Source organism: Cervus elaphus, chromosome 11, assembly GCF_910594005.1.
Source record: "Cervus elaphus chromosome 11, mCerEla1.1, whole genome shotgun sequence".
NCBI lineage: Eukaryota > Metazoa > Chordata > Mammalia > Artiodactyla > Cervidae > Cervus > Cervus elaphus.
In genome coordinates this window covers 1,284,446-1,299,011 of record NC_057825.1, presented here as the reverse complement: position 1 = coordinate 1,299,011, position 14,566 = coordinate 1,284,446, and the positions used below count along the sequence as shown (strand labels likewise).

General features: G+C 66.2%; 2 protein-coding genes across 3 annotated transcripts; one reads left to right on the top strand and one right to left on the bottom strand.

The window, feature by feature from the left end:
- The first annotated feature begins 47 nt into the window (after positions 1–47).
- MRPS2 (mitochondrial ribosomal protein S2) lies at positions 48–3,361 on the top strand. Its single transcript, XM_043916302.1, has 4 exons — positions 48–198; positions 294–389; positions 845–974; positions 2,305–3,361. The coding sequence occupies exons 1-4, from the start codon at positions 159–161 to the stop codon at positions 2,903–2,905; spliced, it is 867 nt and encodes a 288-aa protein (XP_043772237.1). The 5' UTR covers positions 48–158; the 3' UTR covers positions 2,906–3,361.
- Positions 3,362–10,495: 7,134 nt separating this feature from the next.
- On the bottom strand, positions 10,496–12,966 carry LOC122702651 (vomeronasal secretory protein 1-like). 2 transcript variants are annotated; one of them, XM_043916303.1, is made up of 6 exons: positions 12,657–12,966; positions 12,301–12,371; positions 11,972–12,082; positions 11,238–11,339; positions 10,935–10,961; positions 10,496–10,594 (listed from the first exon to the last, which is right to left on the bottom strand). In XM_043916303.1, the coding sequence occupies exons 1-5, from the start codon at positions 12,905–12,907 to the stop codon at positions 10,936–10,938; spliced, it is 561 nt and encodes a 186-aa protein (XP_043772238.1). In that variant the 5' UTR covers positions 12,908–12,966; the 3' UTR covers positions 10,496–10,594; position 10,935. The 2 variants fall into 2 exon arrangements, with proteins under 2 accessions (XP_043772238.1, XP_043772239.1); XM_043916304.1 differs by having other exon boundaries at positions 10,535–10,589.
- Between the last annotated feature and the right edge of the window lie 1,600 nt (positions 12,967–14,566).

The following is a 14,566-nucleotide window of genomic DNA, read 5'->3' as shown; positions in this document are numbered from 1 at the left end:
AGTGGCACCTCCGGGCCTGCGGGCGGCGCTGCGGCGAGGGCGGCGCGGGCCCCGGCGGGAGGAGGAGCCGCTCGTGCGGCCGCGCCGCCGGGCCCCGTCGTGCGTGCGTGCGTCCCTCCGTCCGCCTGTCCCCCAGTCAGTGCGCCCGGATCCGCGCCATGGCGTCTGGCGCGGTGCTACCCCGGCTGCTCGGCGCGGGTGAGGGGCCCGGGGTGGCGGGCGCGGCGGGGACCTCTCCGGGGCCGGGGGGCGGGCTGGGCGGGGAGCGCGCCCTGAATCCGCTGTCCGCGCAGGTGTCCGGGCGGCGCCCCGAGGCCGGGCCGCGCCGAGAGGCAGGACGCTGGGGAGCGCCGCGGCCGCCGCTGCCCCCGACCCAGAGCGCGACAGCGGTAAGGGGGCCCTCGGCCCGGGGGGTCGGGCGCCTTGGGTCTTCGTGAGGCCCCGGGGGGCGCGGGCCTGGGGAGTGCGGGCCCCGGGAGGGGGTGCGGGCCCGGGACGGGGAGCCCCACGTGCCAAACGCGCTGCCAAGGCCTCTTGAGTTCCCGCCCCGCCACCGAGCGGGCCGAGGGCGGCGGGCCCCGAACTGCTGCCTTGAGCGAGTTTCTGCGGGCAGTCGTCGGGACCACGGGGGCCGCAGACACAGACATCAGCCGGCTTTCTCTTCGCCGGGTGAGGACGTGACCGGGTTTACCCGGGAGCGGAGCCATTGTCAGATCCGGTCTCCCTCCCTCGAGCCTCCGCAGAAGGCCCCGGGGGCCCCCAGCATCTGCCGCCGCCCTCGGCAGGCCCCAGGCTCTGGGGTGTCGGGACCCAGGGCCTGCGTGCTCTCCACCTCCCCGCCCAGATCTCAGCGCCCGGATCCTGAGCGAGCCCCTCAAGCACTCCGACTTCTTTAACGTCAAGGAGCTGTTTTCCGTGAGAAGTCTCTTCAACGCACGGGTGCACCTGGGCCACAAAGCCGGCTGTCGGCACAGGTGAGCGTGGCCCCTGATGGGTGTGGCTTGTCCAGGGCGCCTGGGGCCCCTGCCTTGAGGTCCAGGCTCCTCTTTTCAGCTTGTTTTCAGAGAGTGTACCCCCCTTTTCCTTCGTATGGGATCGTGGAGCCGCCAACAGGGACGGGTGCTTATTCTCAGAATCAGCTTGCTGCTCCCCCACAAGCCCCCGTGGGGCCCATGGTCCTCGGCAGGGGCAGGCTGGCTGGTCCTGTAAACCGGCAATGGACGGGGCCTGGCAAGGCCACCCTCTTCAAGGGACGTGCCAAGGGCAGGCAGAAGAGCGGGGACTGGCCGTCCTTTCAGGTGGCCGTTGCCAGGGCCAGGCTGAGAGTGGCCTGGGGGGACAGGGGGGATGGGGGAGGAAGGTGACTGCAGGGAAGGGGGTGGCCGCTCCTTGGGCAGAGCTGTAGCAGTGGCTGGGCCTGGGGTGATGGGGTGAGCCGAGCAGAGCAGGTGTGTGCATTCTTCACGTTAGAAACTTAGGTCCTGAACGGGGTGACGCTTTGGCCCCCACAGTGTGATGTCACACAGGCACGCTCGGAAGAAGCAGGCTGGGCCGGGGCCACCACACCAGGGCCTTCAGAGGATGTGTGGGGCAGAGGAGCAGGGGAGGCCCTGGGCAGAAGCCCAGGTGACCAGCATCCCAGAGTCTGGGGGAGGAGGAGGGGCCGGGAAGTGAGAGGGCGCGCTGCTGGGGGTTCCTCCCAGAAGTCTCCCGCGCTGAGGGCGGCTGGGCCTGTGGGGCCTTGGGCAGCGTCTGTGGGGAGGACAGAATCCAGGCAGCAATAAGCAGGAACGTGAACGGGGTGGGGGAAGACGGAACACGAGGGGACAGTCTTGCACCCGGCCCCTCTGCCCAGGCCGGCTGGTCTGGGCCGCAGGGTTCCCCTCCGAGGCCTGGCTGGTTCCTGCTCCAGCCAGCAGCCCCGCCCTGCTGGCCCCCCGGCCCTGGGTGGTCCACGTGGTAAAGCCACAATGACGAGGGTCGCCGCCAGACAGGCAGCCCTGGGCAGGACACCGGATGTCACGTGTGAGTGTCCAGACGTCCGTGTGGGGTCTCTTCTGTTAGGGTCAACACATGACGAGGTGCAGGTTCAGAGGGTAGAGTCCTCCTGCCCGAGACGTGGACACGGCCTGCAGTCCAGCCCCCTGACTGCCCCTGGGGTCACTCCTAGGGCGGGGTCCTCACTGTGTCGTCCTGGGGAAGGTCGCAGACGGTACCGGCCCCGGGAGGGTGGAGGGGAGCAGGATGAGCGAGGGCGGGGGGCAGGTGGCCGCGGGCGGCTCACGCTGGCCGTGTGTCCGGCAGGTTCATGGAGCCGTACATCTTCGGGAGCCGCCTGGGCCAGGACATCATTGACCTGGAGCAGACGGCCGCACACCTGCAGCTGGCCCTAAACTTCACGGCCCACGTGGCCTATCGCGGGGGCATCATCCTGTTTGTGAGCCGCGCCCGGCAGTTCTCACACCTGATCGAGAACACGGCCCGGAGCTGCGGCGAGTACGCCCACACGCGCTACTTCAAGGGCGGCCTGCTGACCAATGCGCCCCTCCTGCTGGGCCCCCAGGTCCGCCTGCCGGACCTCATCGTCCTCCTGCACACGCTCAACAACGTCTTTGAGCCCCACGTGGCTGTGAGGGACGCGGCCAAGATGAACATCCCCACCGTGGGCATCGTGGACACCAACTGCAACCCCTGCCTCATCACCTACCCCGTCCCAGGCAACGACGACTCGCCCCCGGCCGTGCAGCTCTTCTGCCGGCTCTTCCAGACGGCAGTCACCCGCGCCAAGGAGAAGCGCCGGCAGCTTGAGGCCCTGTACCGGCTGCAGGGCGCCCCAGGCCCCTGCCCGGCCGGCCGCGCTGCCCCGGGAGCGCAGGCCGGGCTGGGCCTGGGTGTTGCCGCCTGACCAGCCCGACCTCCTCCCAGATGAGGAGCAGCCTGTCCCGAGCTGGGCGCGCCTCGCCCCGCCAAGGTTCTGGGCACCTCCAGGCCTTCCAGGCTTTGGGCCCCTGCTGCCAGGAGTGCGCTCAGCAGCCGCCCGCCCCGGGGGCTCACCTGGCAAGGGGCCTGTCCGAAAAAGACCCCTCGGAAAACACCGTGTCCCCGGAGCGTGAAGTGCTTGTGTCCACCTTGAGATGAGCCCTTTGTGTTCGGAGCGATCACACAGCAGCAGGTCGACTCCATGACCGGGGTCGGGCTGCTGTCTGGTCACCTGGTTTCAGGGGCGGTTTCATAATGTGAGGCTGCAGGGTGAGCGGTTCAGAGGGTCCCATCTGGGCTGGACCAGGCTGAGCAAAGCAGACAGCATGGTTGCAACAGAAATAAAACTTGGATCCGGGCAGGGTGGCGTCCGGGCCCCTGGTCCTGTTCTGTGTGATCTCTCTCCGTCAGCGCCCACAGGGCGTGCAAGGCCCGCCCCCACCCCCGAGTCTTTGAGCTTCGGGTGGACCGGTGGCTTGTGGCCATGGGCTCAGCAGGGCGCGGAGGCCTCGTGACCCCCAGCTCCCTGGATGGGCCTCCTCCGCTTGGGCGGGGGGGGGGGGGCCCTGTTCACAGGGACCGCTCGATGCTCCTCATCGCGGGACCCCCTGGGCAGCACTTGCGTTCATGGACAAGTTGTGGGGCTCCCAGGACCCCACCCCAGGGCTCCCGGGAGACCTGACGCCCCAGGAACCTGTCTGCTGCCCGGGGTCTGGTGGGGTCGGGACAAGGCGGCCCTCCGGTGAATGGACATGCCCACCCGGGCACCACGGCGGTGCAGGGGGACGCCCCGGGGCCCCCTGTCCCTCAGGCGGGGGTGCACGGCGGAGGTCCCATTCGGAAGGTGAGGGAGTCGAGCGACAGCCTGAAACCAGCTGTTGGCAGGTGTTGCTTTAATCCAGGAACACGGAATGGAGATGTTCAGAGGCAGGTGGGCTGGGGGCCCTCACGGGCCTGCCCACTGCAGAGCGCCTCCCTCAGAGTGTGCGGGTGTGCGTTCCCGAGCCCGTCTGTGTGGCTCTTCACGGACTGTCCCTCTGCACCCGGGGATGCCAGTGTGGGCGGCCAAGGCCCTCGGGGTGGGTGCGGCGTGAGGCGGCTCACTGGCTGTAAACAGGCCTCCCCAGGGCAGAGGGTCCCCGCACCCTTCAGAAGCAGGCCGTCTAGGGAGGGAGACAGCGGGCAGGGTGCGGGGGGACACATGGGGTCACGGACACCTGAGGTGCAGGGCTGGCCTGGTTCTGCCCTGGGCTGGGCCTGGGCCGCGGGGAGCAGCCCTGCCTCCCCCGTTCCCTGGCGGCCTGCACGGCCCCAGTCGCCTCTCCCCCGAGAAATCCCCTGGAACCTGGGGTACTGGGAGCCACAGGCATGGGTGGTCACCCTGAGCAGGGGACTTGCCGGTCAGGCGGACACGGTTGAGCTGGACAGTCTAGGTGCGCAGGACCCGCAGGGAGCCATGGAGCCAGGGTAAGGGCCGGCCTGGGCCCTCCGGGGGGCTCAGTGGGGAGGGGGCGCAGAACAGGCTCCTGTCCTGGTCAGGGGTCCGCGTCCCACCGGCCGGCACAGCTGGTGGTACCTGTGCCTCCTCACAGCTGCCTCTGCATACAGAGGCATCTGCCCAGGGGGACGGACCCCAGAGGGGCCTCCTGGAGACAGACCCTGAGAGGCCGAGAGCTTCGAGGCTGGCGGTGAAGGCCCTCCCCTCCCGCTGCCCATCGGACCTGCCGTGACCGGCTGGTATCCCGGGCCCAGGAGAGCAGAGTCCAGGGGGACCTGGGGCCAGCGCGGGTGAGGCAGGTGCACCCTGCCAGCAGCTGGGCCACAAAGGCTCAGGTGGGCGTGGGTGCAGAGCGGGTTCCAGAACCAGGCCTGGGCATCTAGGGGCAGACGCCTCCTGGCCCCGCTCCCTGGTCCAGCACAGACCTTCGCCTCCAGGGCCAGGCCCAGCCCAAGGAGCCGGGCTTCCCCTCCACGCCTGGCGCCATCCACGCCTGTCCCTGGTCGTGTGCCGAGGCGGTTCTTTGCATTTGAGGACATGAGCTCGAGTATTCTCGCTCTGTTTGCTTTTTGACTTGTCCGTTTGTCTGAAAATGAGCCCCGTGTGTAAATGGGTCCTCCACACCTGGATGAGCCCCTCAGGGTGGGGGTGGGCACAGCAGACCCCCTGGAGGAGCGGCTAGAGCCACCTGGTGCCCACCTTCTGGAGCAGCGGCCCCTGCTACGTCACCAGCTTACCGTGCGCCTATGAGCCTTCCCCCACCCCCCCCCCGCCGCCCAGCAGGTCCTGGACCCACTGTTCAAGAGGCACACGCCCAGCTACCGCTGTGTGGCTTGGGAAAGTCTCTGAGCCTCAGTTTGTCCACATGAAAGCTGGGCGATGAGAGGCCAGACCTCACAGGGTGGTCAGGACCATCGGATACACGTGGACAGTGTGGCCTCGTGCCTGGCCCTGTGGAAAGGGCTCCTGAGGGACGGGGTGGTTTTCATTAAGCTTTTCCTCCCCCGTGAAGCTCTCTGCCTCCAGCCCTGGCCTTGGCGTCCAGATGGGTGGGGTGAGCCCAGAAGCCCAGCCCCCAGGGGGGTTCCAGGAGAGGCCGAGAAGAAGGAAAGGCCAGGCCCCTGACTCTGCTGCCCGCCCGCCCCAGTGCTGTCTCCTCCATCCTGGGCAGGCCAGGGCGCGGAGGACTCGTCAGCCCCCGAGCTTCCCTCCCTCAGGCAGCTGCTGGCCTCCGTGCAGCTCAACACGCCCGGCTCTGACCTGGAGCACGCGGACCTCGGCGAGGGGGAGGTGGGTGGGGGGACATGGGGGTAGCAGAGACTGGCCTCAGACCGCCCGTGTGGGGACCGCCATCGGGGACCACAGTCTGGGGCTTCTGGAAAAGGTGGCGGGACATTTCCCGTCTTTGGAAGGCAGGCTCTGGGTACCTCCTGCAGTGCCTGGACCTACCGCCCCACCCGGAGACCAGCCTACCCGCTGCCCCCACCCCAGACTTCCTTTCCCTTCCCTGTCGTTGTCTCTGTTTTTAATTTTATTATTTCATTTCCTATCATTTATGGTGTCTTTTTTTTTGTTTTCATTTTGTTTTATCTCTTAATCGGAGAAGAACTGCAATATTGTGATGGTTTTTGTCATGCATCAACATGAGTTGGCCACAGGTACACACGTGTCCCCCTCTCCTGAACCTGCCTCCCACCTCCCTCCCCACCCCATCCTCCCGGGTTGTCCCAGAGCACCAGCTTGGGTGCCCTGCTTTATGCATCCAACTCGCACTGGCCTTCGATTTTACGTGTGGTAATGTGAATGTTTCAACGCCATCCTCTCAAATCATCCCACCCTTGTCTTCTCCCAGAGTCCAAAAGTCTGCTCTTTACATCCGTGTCTCCTTTGCTGCCCTGCATGTAGGACTGGCATTAACCATCTTTCTCAATTCCGTATATATGCGTTAATATGCAGTATTATGTCTTCACATAAGCAAGTCTTTTTTTATTTTAAATTGTGCACTTCTGGAGCGTGGAGGACGTTCACAGTCTACAGCTCTCCCCACGGCCTCGGGCGGACGGATTTCCTCCCAAGAAGGGAGCCCTGACCCAAAGCGCTCACGCCCCACCGCCTCGCCCCCAGCCCTAACCTGCTTCTGTCTCTCGCCCGGCTCCGGGTGTCTCCTGTGAACACAATCATGCCAGGTCGCTTCTTGTATCAGCCACATGTTTTAAGAGGGGAGTAGTTAATTTTTGTTTTCTTTTTTAATTGGAAGTAGCATTTTTGTTATATGAAAGGGAAATTTCAGGTGAGTTAAAGATGAGATGCATAAATTGAAATCTGTTTTGTAAATATCTATGTCATCTCGGTGGAGACCCCTGCTCTAAGCGTGGCCCCAGAGCCGGAAGCGCCTGGCTCCTCCTGCGGCCAGACAGACAGACATGCAGAGAGCTGGGAGGACGGACCGCAAGCTGGGACAGCGTCCCTCGCATCCCAGTTGGTCCCCAGATGGTGAAAGTCAACGTTCTAGAAAGGGACAGAGGACAAACACATGCCCGTCTAGCGAGGCGATGCACGTGGTTGTGTGTGTCAGAGACGCTCGGCCACCCGATGACACGGACGGAAGCCTGGAGGCGCCGTGTCGCCCCGCCCTGGCAGATTTCCAGTCTGCTGACGACCAGCCCTGGGGACAGCGTGAGGAAGCAGGGCCAGCAGCCCCCGGAGGGAGGCGTGGAAGGGCACTCCCCTCTGGGAGAGCCGTGTGTGGGAGCCCAGAGCTCCACAGGTGCATCGCTTTACCTGCAGAGCGACTCCTAGGAGCTCACCCACAGGGACCCTCGCGTGATGTGTGTGCCCACATGCATCTGTGTGCTTGTGCGCTTGGGGGTGTCGGGGTGGTGGGGGGGAGGATGCCAAGGGCGTGTACCTGCAGAGTGACTCCTAGGACCTCACCCTAGGAATCCTCAGTTTTTCACAGATGCATTGTCAAGAGTCTCCATCACAGTACTGGTTGAAATAGCAGGGACTAGAAACACTTGTGTCCGTGGAGAGGGGGTGGGACCACCAGCCGTGGTCCACGTGGGTGACTGAAGGCCCCACAGCTGCTAAAGTGGGTGCTGGCAGGGAGATCCCAGGGTGGTCTTACCTGAGACACGTGGCCCAACCCTCTGCATCCAGGATCCCAGCTGTGAGGCCACATGGATGTGATGTCGGCAGGGAGACACACACAGAGGTGAATGAAACTGCATGTGACAGGCAGACAGAAGGAGACACAGCTGAGGGGTCTCCGAGGGAGACGTTCGCATCACATCTTCCACCCTGGGGGATATTTAAATGCTATGAAGTGTGTGTGTGTCTACATGCATGTTTCTGTGTGTGCACAGGCACACAGAATTTTGTCTTGTGCAGACACATGCTGCAGGGCTGTGTGACGTGTGAGTGTACGTGTGTGTACACGTGTGAACACGTGTGTGAGCATGTGCTGATGTGTGTCTCCTTGCATGCTCACGTGTACATACGTCTTTCTGTGTGTATGTGTGTGTGCGTGTGTGTGTGTCTGAGTGAGTCTGTGAGTGTGTGTGTGTGTGAGTGTGTCTGTGTGTGTGTGTGTCTGTGAGTATGTGTGTGTCTGTGAGTGTGTGTGTCTGTGAGTGTGAGTGCGTGTGTGTGTGAGTGTGAGTGTGTCTGTGAGTGAGTGAGTGTGAGTGAGTCTGTCTGCCTGTGCATGTGAGTGTGTGAGTGAGTGTGTCTGTGAGTGTGAGGGAGTGTGAGTGAGTGTGTCTGTGAGTGTGAGTGTGTGAGTGAGTGTGTCTGTGAGTGTGTGTGTGTGTGTGTGAGGAAGTGTGAGTGAGTGTGTCTGTGAGTGTGAGTGTGTCTGCCTGTGCATGTATGTGTGTGAGTGAGTGTGTCTGTGAGTGTGAGTGCGTGTGTATGTGTGAGTGTGAGTGTGTGTGTGAGTGTGTGTCTGTGAGTGAGTGTGAGTGACTGTGTCTGCCTGTGCGCAGGTGGGGGAAGTCTCCAGACCGATCCCACACTGCACAGTCTGACTCCAGTGGTGGGGGTCCCATCCCCCCCAGACCCCAGAACCTTCTGTGACCCCTCCCCCTGACCGTGCAGCCCTCTGCTGGGGGCGCGTCACCCTGAGGTCACGAGGCCGGGGCTCCCCTCCTGGGAGGTCCCCCCGCTGCTCCAGAGGGGCTCGGCCCTTCTGTGAGTCCCCCCCCACCCCCGTGGCTCCTCACACGCAGTGGCCCCTCCTCACTGTTCGGTGGCAGGAAGGAACGTCTGCTCCGTGCAGTCAGCCTGGCGTGGGCCCTGCTCCCGAGAGGCCCCGGAACCGTCCCTCTCGCTGGTCCTGGCAGCGCCGCCTGCGTGCCCTTCCCGGCCAGTCGAGGACCAGGTGAGGCTCGGGGCAAAGACCTGAAGGTGCAGTTGGACCAGGGGGCCGGTCAGGTCAGCATGAGACGGAGACGATCCTGGTGATCCCAGGGGGCAGAGTCATCACCCCTGATATGGGGAGGGGGGCGGGAGGGGCTGGACAGGGAGGACGTGAAACGGAGACAATCCTGGTGATCCTGGGGGCAGTGTCATCACCCCTGATATGGGGAGAGGGCGGGAGGGGCTGGTCAGCTCAGCGTGAGACGGAGATGATCCTGGTGATCCTGGGGCTAGTGTCATCACCCCTGATACAGGGAGGGGGCGGGAGGGGCTGGTCAGCTCAGCGTGAGACAGAGACGATCCTGGTGATCCCGGGGGCAGTTTCGTCACCCCTGATATGGGGAGGGGGCGGGAGGGGCTGAGATGGAGACGATCCTGGTGATCCCGGGGCCCGTGTCATCACCCCTGATATGGGGAGGGGGCGGGAGGGGCCGGGCAGCTCAGCGTGAGATGGAGACGATCCTGGTGATCCCGAGGCTCAGTGTTGTCACCCCTGATATGGGGAGAGGGCAGGGGGGCCGGCAGGGAGGACGTGGGGGTGGGCTGTCGGAGGACCCAGCATGGTGGCTCCACGGGCGCCCCCCACACTGGGGAGGGGCTTGCTGCGGGGGACGCCCTGTCTGGTGTCTCCTCGTCAGGAGGGAACAGAGTGCCCAGGGCCCCTTGTCTGCCTGGCGGGCCTGCTGTGTCCAGGAGGGCCCAGGCGAGCTGGCCGCCCCCACTGGGGAGCCACACTGACCCTGTGTGGAGGGACCCCTCGTCCCCAGTCTCCAGGGAGGCTGGGCTGGGGTCCCCTCCCACCACGAGAAAGGAGACCCTGGTCGCCATAGGCTGCCTGTCAGGTGGTACGACGCCCCAGGGGGATCTGGGGAAACTGCAGGTCAGCGTCAGAAGAGGTCAGAGGTCACTGCTGATGCGGTCCCCTCCCCAGGGGCAGTGCCTGTGTGCAGCCAGGCCTGGGGGGTTGGGGGAGACCAGCAGAGGCGTCCGGGTCCGGGGCCCAGTGTCCGGCCGTCCCTGTCCTATGTGCCTGGCCCCCCTCACTCCCACCTCGGCCTCCAGTCTGTGGGGGCCCAGGGGGCCGGGCATTCCCCACCTGCACACGTGTCCCCACCTGGGGCTGGGGCTGACCCCGCCACCCTCACACCCTCCCCCAACCACAGGACCACCCAAACCTGCGCTCATGGGCATCAGATCCCTCCCCTAGCCACACGACCACCCAAACCTGCGCTCGTGGGCATCAGATTCCTCCCCCAACTTCAGGACCACCCAAACCTGAGCTTGTGGGCATCAGACCTGCAGAGACCCCCCACGACTTCAGGCAGAGCTGCCAGCACCCACCTCTCCCCAGACCCCCACGCCCATCAGACAGAGACACACACCACGGGGACCCAAGACAGCGGCAGGTCCTCTGGTCCTTCCTGCAAGGCTTCCACCTCCCCGGCCTCCCCCCTCACCCCCCGAGGGACCCCACAGACAGGCCAAGCCACCAGGGAGGCTGAAGCTTTTCATTTGAAGCCAGGAGAGGGGAGGGAGGACTGGGGGAGAAGGGGGGGCGGGGAGCAGGGGGTGGGGAGGGAGGGCTGGGGGAGAAGGGGGCGGGGAGCAGGGGGGTGAGGAGGGAGGGCTGGGGGAGAACGGGGGCGGGTCTTGATGGCGCTGCCCGGGGGCTGCCGTGGAGCCTCAGTGCCCCCTGCCCTGGAAAGGAGGGGAGAGGTCATGAAGGAAGAGGGCAGACGGGGCTCTCCCTGCCCCCAGGGCTGCAGCATGGGGGCCGGAATGCACCTTCCCAGGGGCACAGCTGGGCGGGCACAGACGTTCCGAGTTACACAACAGTCAGCCCTGAGCGCAGAGGGCGCCTGAGGTGCGGAGTGAAGCCCAGGAACAGACCCTGCAGGGTGGGGCCGGCCGGGGGGGCCCTCAGAGCAGAGACGCCTCCTCCCGGCCACGCGGGGTCCCCCCTGCCTGCCCTGACGGGCCCGGTGGACCCGGATGCCCCACTGAACCGGGACCCTCAACAGCTTCAAGGACCACTCACCCTAGTCACTTGCAGGCTCGCAGCTTTCTGTAGAGACCAAGCCAAGCCCAGGAGTGAGCAGACGCCCCGCACAGCGGCCCAGACCCCTCACCGCCCGAGCAGGGACGTGGGTCACGGAGACCCAGAGCGGGACTCCCGGGGCTCCCTGTGACCCATCACAGCGCTTACGTCTCCCCACGGAGAGACTGGCGAGGGGCAGGAGTGGCCGGGGGCCGGAGAGGGGCAGGAGAGGATGGAGAGACGGACCCGGGGAGGGAAGAGGACGCAGAGAGGACCCAGGGCTGACGCGGGCTGGCCCCTCACCCATCTGCTCAGGTGTGATGACGTCCTCCGGGGAAAAGCCCTTGCGCTGTGCGAATTTCTTAAAGGCCTCCAGGGCCTCTGGGCTCACGTCGGGATTTCTACCTACAGGCCAGGTGCCTGGTGAGTCAGGCCTCGGGGGGCACCCGGGAGCAGGGTACCTCCCAGCACCCGGGGAGGGCGCAGGGCTGGAGGGGTCCATCTGGGGTGGGCGCCGAGCAGGTGTGGAGGAGACGGGCCCCTCCCAGCCAACAGGTCCCGGGGAAGGAGCGGGGGAGGCCCCAGGGAACACCGGAGTCCCTGGAGTCTCTGGGGGGACTCGGGCTGGATCCCAGAGCCCCCTGCAGGGTCAGGCCCCTGACCTGGTAGGGCTCCCCTCCCAGAGGAACTGCGCTGCCCTCTGACCAGAGAAGCCTGGCCTTTGTCCCCCGTGAGGGTCCCTGCCCCAAGAATTCCTCCATCTGCACCTCCTGCCTCCCCGACACTGACCCGGCCCTGGCCCGAGACCCCAGGAAGCGGGACTTGGAATGTGCCTCCAGAGCAGTCTGTCGGGTCAGAGGGCGCTGCCTGCAGAGGCCCCTGGGCACACCAGAGCCAGCGCGGGCCTGTGCCTGTCTCGGGCCCTCAAGCGCTCCCCCTTCGGAGGTGCCAAAGCCCTGGGCAGAGAAGGGCTGTTGCTGGGCAGACAGGGCCCCTGGAGCAGAGACAGGGCCAGGCCGGGGTCGGGGGGGACTCACTCAAGAGCTTGGCTCCTCTGAACATTCCCCCTTCGAACGGCCCTTCGCAGTAAAACAGGAGGTGGTCCTTCGCGGGCAACTCCTCCACGTCCACGTGGGTCTTGCCCCTCGCTGCGGAGGACCAAGGGCAGGAGCGAGTCCTGGGGCCCGGCTTGGGGCCGGCCGGGGGCCCCCGATTGCCACGCCCCCCGCCCCAGATCTAGTCACCTGTCCCCTGGGGCCCGCGCCTGCCCTGAGTCCCAGCAGGGGGCGCCCCACTCTGACGGCCCCCTCCGGCCACAGGTCCGGGCCTGGGGCTCCGGCTCTGGGGGCCACCCCACCACACTCACAGGCAGTGTACGTGCCGGACACGTTGGTCTTCTCCAGGACGACGTCCACGTCGTAGCAGAACCCCCGGTCCCTGGAAGACACAGTCCCTGCTCAGGGGCCTGAGGTCCCCTCCACCCTGGGGACGCTCGGGGCCCCACCCCGACCGTGGAGCAGCGCAGGGGACCCCAACTCCAGGTGGAGCCTTCTGCTACTCCGCCCGCGTCCCAGCAGAGCCCCGGCCCCTGATCCTGCAGAGTTCAGCGGGCGTCCAGCCTCTCCCCGCGCCTGCAGGATGGCGGGAGGACCAGCAGGGCCTGATGAAGGGCCTCGGGCCGGGAAAGCAGGGCCCGCGTGCGTCCAGGAGCTGCCCACTCACCTGTGTGTCATGGAGGCCCACACGTGGGTGTCGCTCAGGACGGAGAACGTGATGGGGAGCACCCTGTCCCCTGTGAGGCCCTTGTTCTCCACGAAGGCCGTGATGAACCACTTCCCCGAAACCTGAAACACGTGTGGACCTGGCGGCCGCCTCTCCTCCACCTCACCAGCCACGCTGCCCACAGCCAGCTCCCTCGACCCCGACGCCCCCTGGAGCCCCTCGGACGCCCCCAGGCTGCTCCCCTGGCACATCTGCAGCCCCTCCTTCTAGCTCCTTCCTGGGGCACCGCGGGGGGCTGAGCGCAGGGGCGGAGGCCCGGTTGGCCCCCAGTCTCCCAGCCCCGGCGGTCACTGTCTGTGGGGAGGGTCAGGGCCGAGCCCTAAACCGTATCTCCCTTCTGACCCCGAGACACTGGCCTCCGTGGACAGGGAGGGCTCAGCCTGGGACCCCCGCCCCCCACCGTCCCCCGGAGCCTCACATCCGGCCCCTGGAAGGACAGGCTGTCCCGGGCCTGCAGGGCCGAGGTCAGGCCGAGGGCGACGGTCAGCATCAGGGTCAGCGTCCTCATCCTGGGGGCTCTGGGCTCACGCCGCCGGCAGGTCCTCTCGCTGAGGTTCCGAGAGGCTCTGCAGGCCCTCCCTCAGCCGCCTCTTATTCCCCCTGGCCCAGGGTCCCGGGGCACTTGGCACAGACCCCCGCGCTCTGTGGCCAGCTGGCAAGGGAACCTATCATTTCCACCCACGGCTCATTAAGCCTTCGGGCCGGGCCACAGGGCCCCACGCGGTCTGTGGGGGGCGGAGGGCCGCCCTGCAGGTGGGGCGACGGGAGGGGGCCTCCGGCCTCGCCCTCAGCCTGCTCCCCTCTCCGAGCGCACCTTCCCCCTCCTGCAGGGTCTGCCGTGAGCAGGAGGTCTGAGCCGCAGGAGAACAGGGCGGGTGAGGAAGGCGGTGGGGGGCGTCCAGCTCAGTCCTGGCCTCTCTGCCCTGACGGCCGGTTGTCCCTACAGCCCCTGGCCTGTGACCTTCTGCCCTCTTTGAGGATTCAGGGCTCAGCTTCATCACGGCCTCCTTGGGGAGCCCTCCCAGGTACACCCCAACTGTGTCACACTCCCCAAGGATTGTCTGTGAAGAACAGGTTTCATGTCCTGGGCCCCCAGACTGGGGAGGCTGGGAACGGTAGAAATGTATCCCCTCCCAGTGCTGAGGCCTGAAGTCTGAGATCCGGGTGCCTGTAGGGCCGGCCCCCTGCAGTCTCCGGGGGGCAGGGTGGTCCTTCCTGCCTCCTGCAGCCCCCGGCGGCCCCTGGCTTGTGGCCACACCCCCGACCGTCCACTCTGTCTTCTCACGCCTCCTCCTATGTGTCTGTCTGGACACCAGCCCTGGGCTGCAGGGCGATCTCACTTCACCATCGATAACTCAGTCCCACCTCCCAGGCCCGGATGGGGCGTTTGGGGGCCACCCAGCCCACTGCCCTGGAGCTCCCACCTGAATGGCCCCACCGGCATCTGTCCACCCGTCTGTGCCCTGGGTGGTGCCCGCTTCTTCGCACTGCACGTCCAGGGTACGGAGGGACCCCCGCCCTCAGAGGGGCCACCCGGCCTCCGGGGGAGCTCAGGCCTCCCGCGTGGCGGCCCCTCGCCCTGTCTGACCGCCCTCTGCGGTGTCCAGCTGTCCGCATTTCACAACAGCCAGATCAGGAACACAGAGCACTGGGCCAGCGCCGGGGCCCGCTTCTCTTCCCGGGGACGGAGGAGGTGCTGGTCTTGGCGTGCCTTCCTGGGACTCGGGGCTGACCCGAGAAGGCGGCCAGGGCCACAGGTGGACCCTAGGGCCCCACAAAGGCATGTTTGTGCCCGTACAGGGCAGGGTGTGCCCCCTCCGGCCACCATGCACTCGCATGACCCTACCCCC

Bases quoted from the DNA above. Each gene is read 5' to 3' on its own strand.
- MRPS2 (XM_043916302.1), top strand. From the start codon at position 159: ATGGCGTCTGGCGCGGTGCTACCCCGGCTGCTCGGCGCGG. The intron at 199-293 runs GTGAGGGGCCCG...CTGTCCGCGCAG, and splicing joins ACCCCGGCTGCTCGGCGCGG to GTGTCCGGGCGGCGCCCCGA. The intron at 975-2,304 runs GTGAGCGTGGCC...TGTGTCCGGCAG, and splicing joins AAAGCCGGCTGTCGGCACAG to GTTCATGGAGCCGTACATCT.
- LOC122702651 (XM_043916303.1), bottom strand. From the start codon at position 12,907: ATGTGCCAGGGGAGCAGCCTGGGGGCGTCCGAGGGGCTCCAGGGGGCG. The intron at 12,372-12,656 runs GTGAGTGGGCAG...TGTGTCTTCCAG, and splicing joins TGGGCCTCCATGACACACAG to GGACCGGGGGTTCTGCTACG. The intron at 11,340-11,971 runs GTGAGTCCCCCC...CCTGGCCTGTAG, and splicing joins CAGAGGAGCCAAGCTCTTGA to GTAGAAATCCCGACGTGAGC.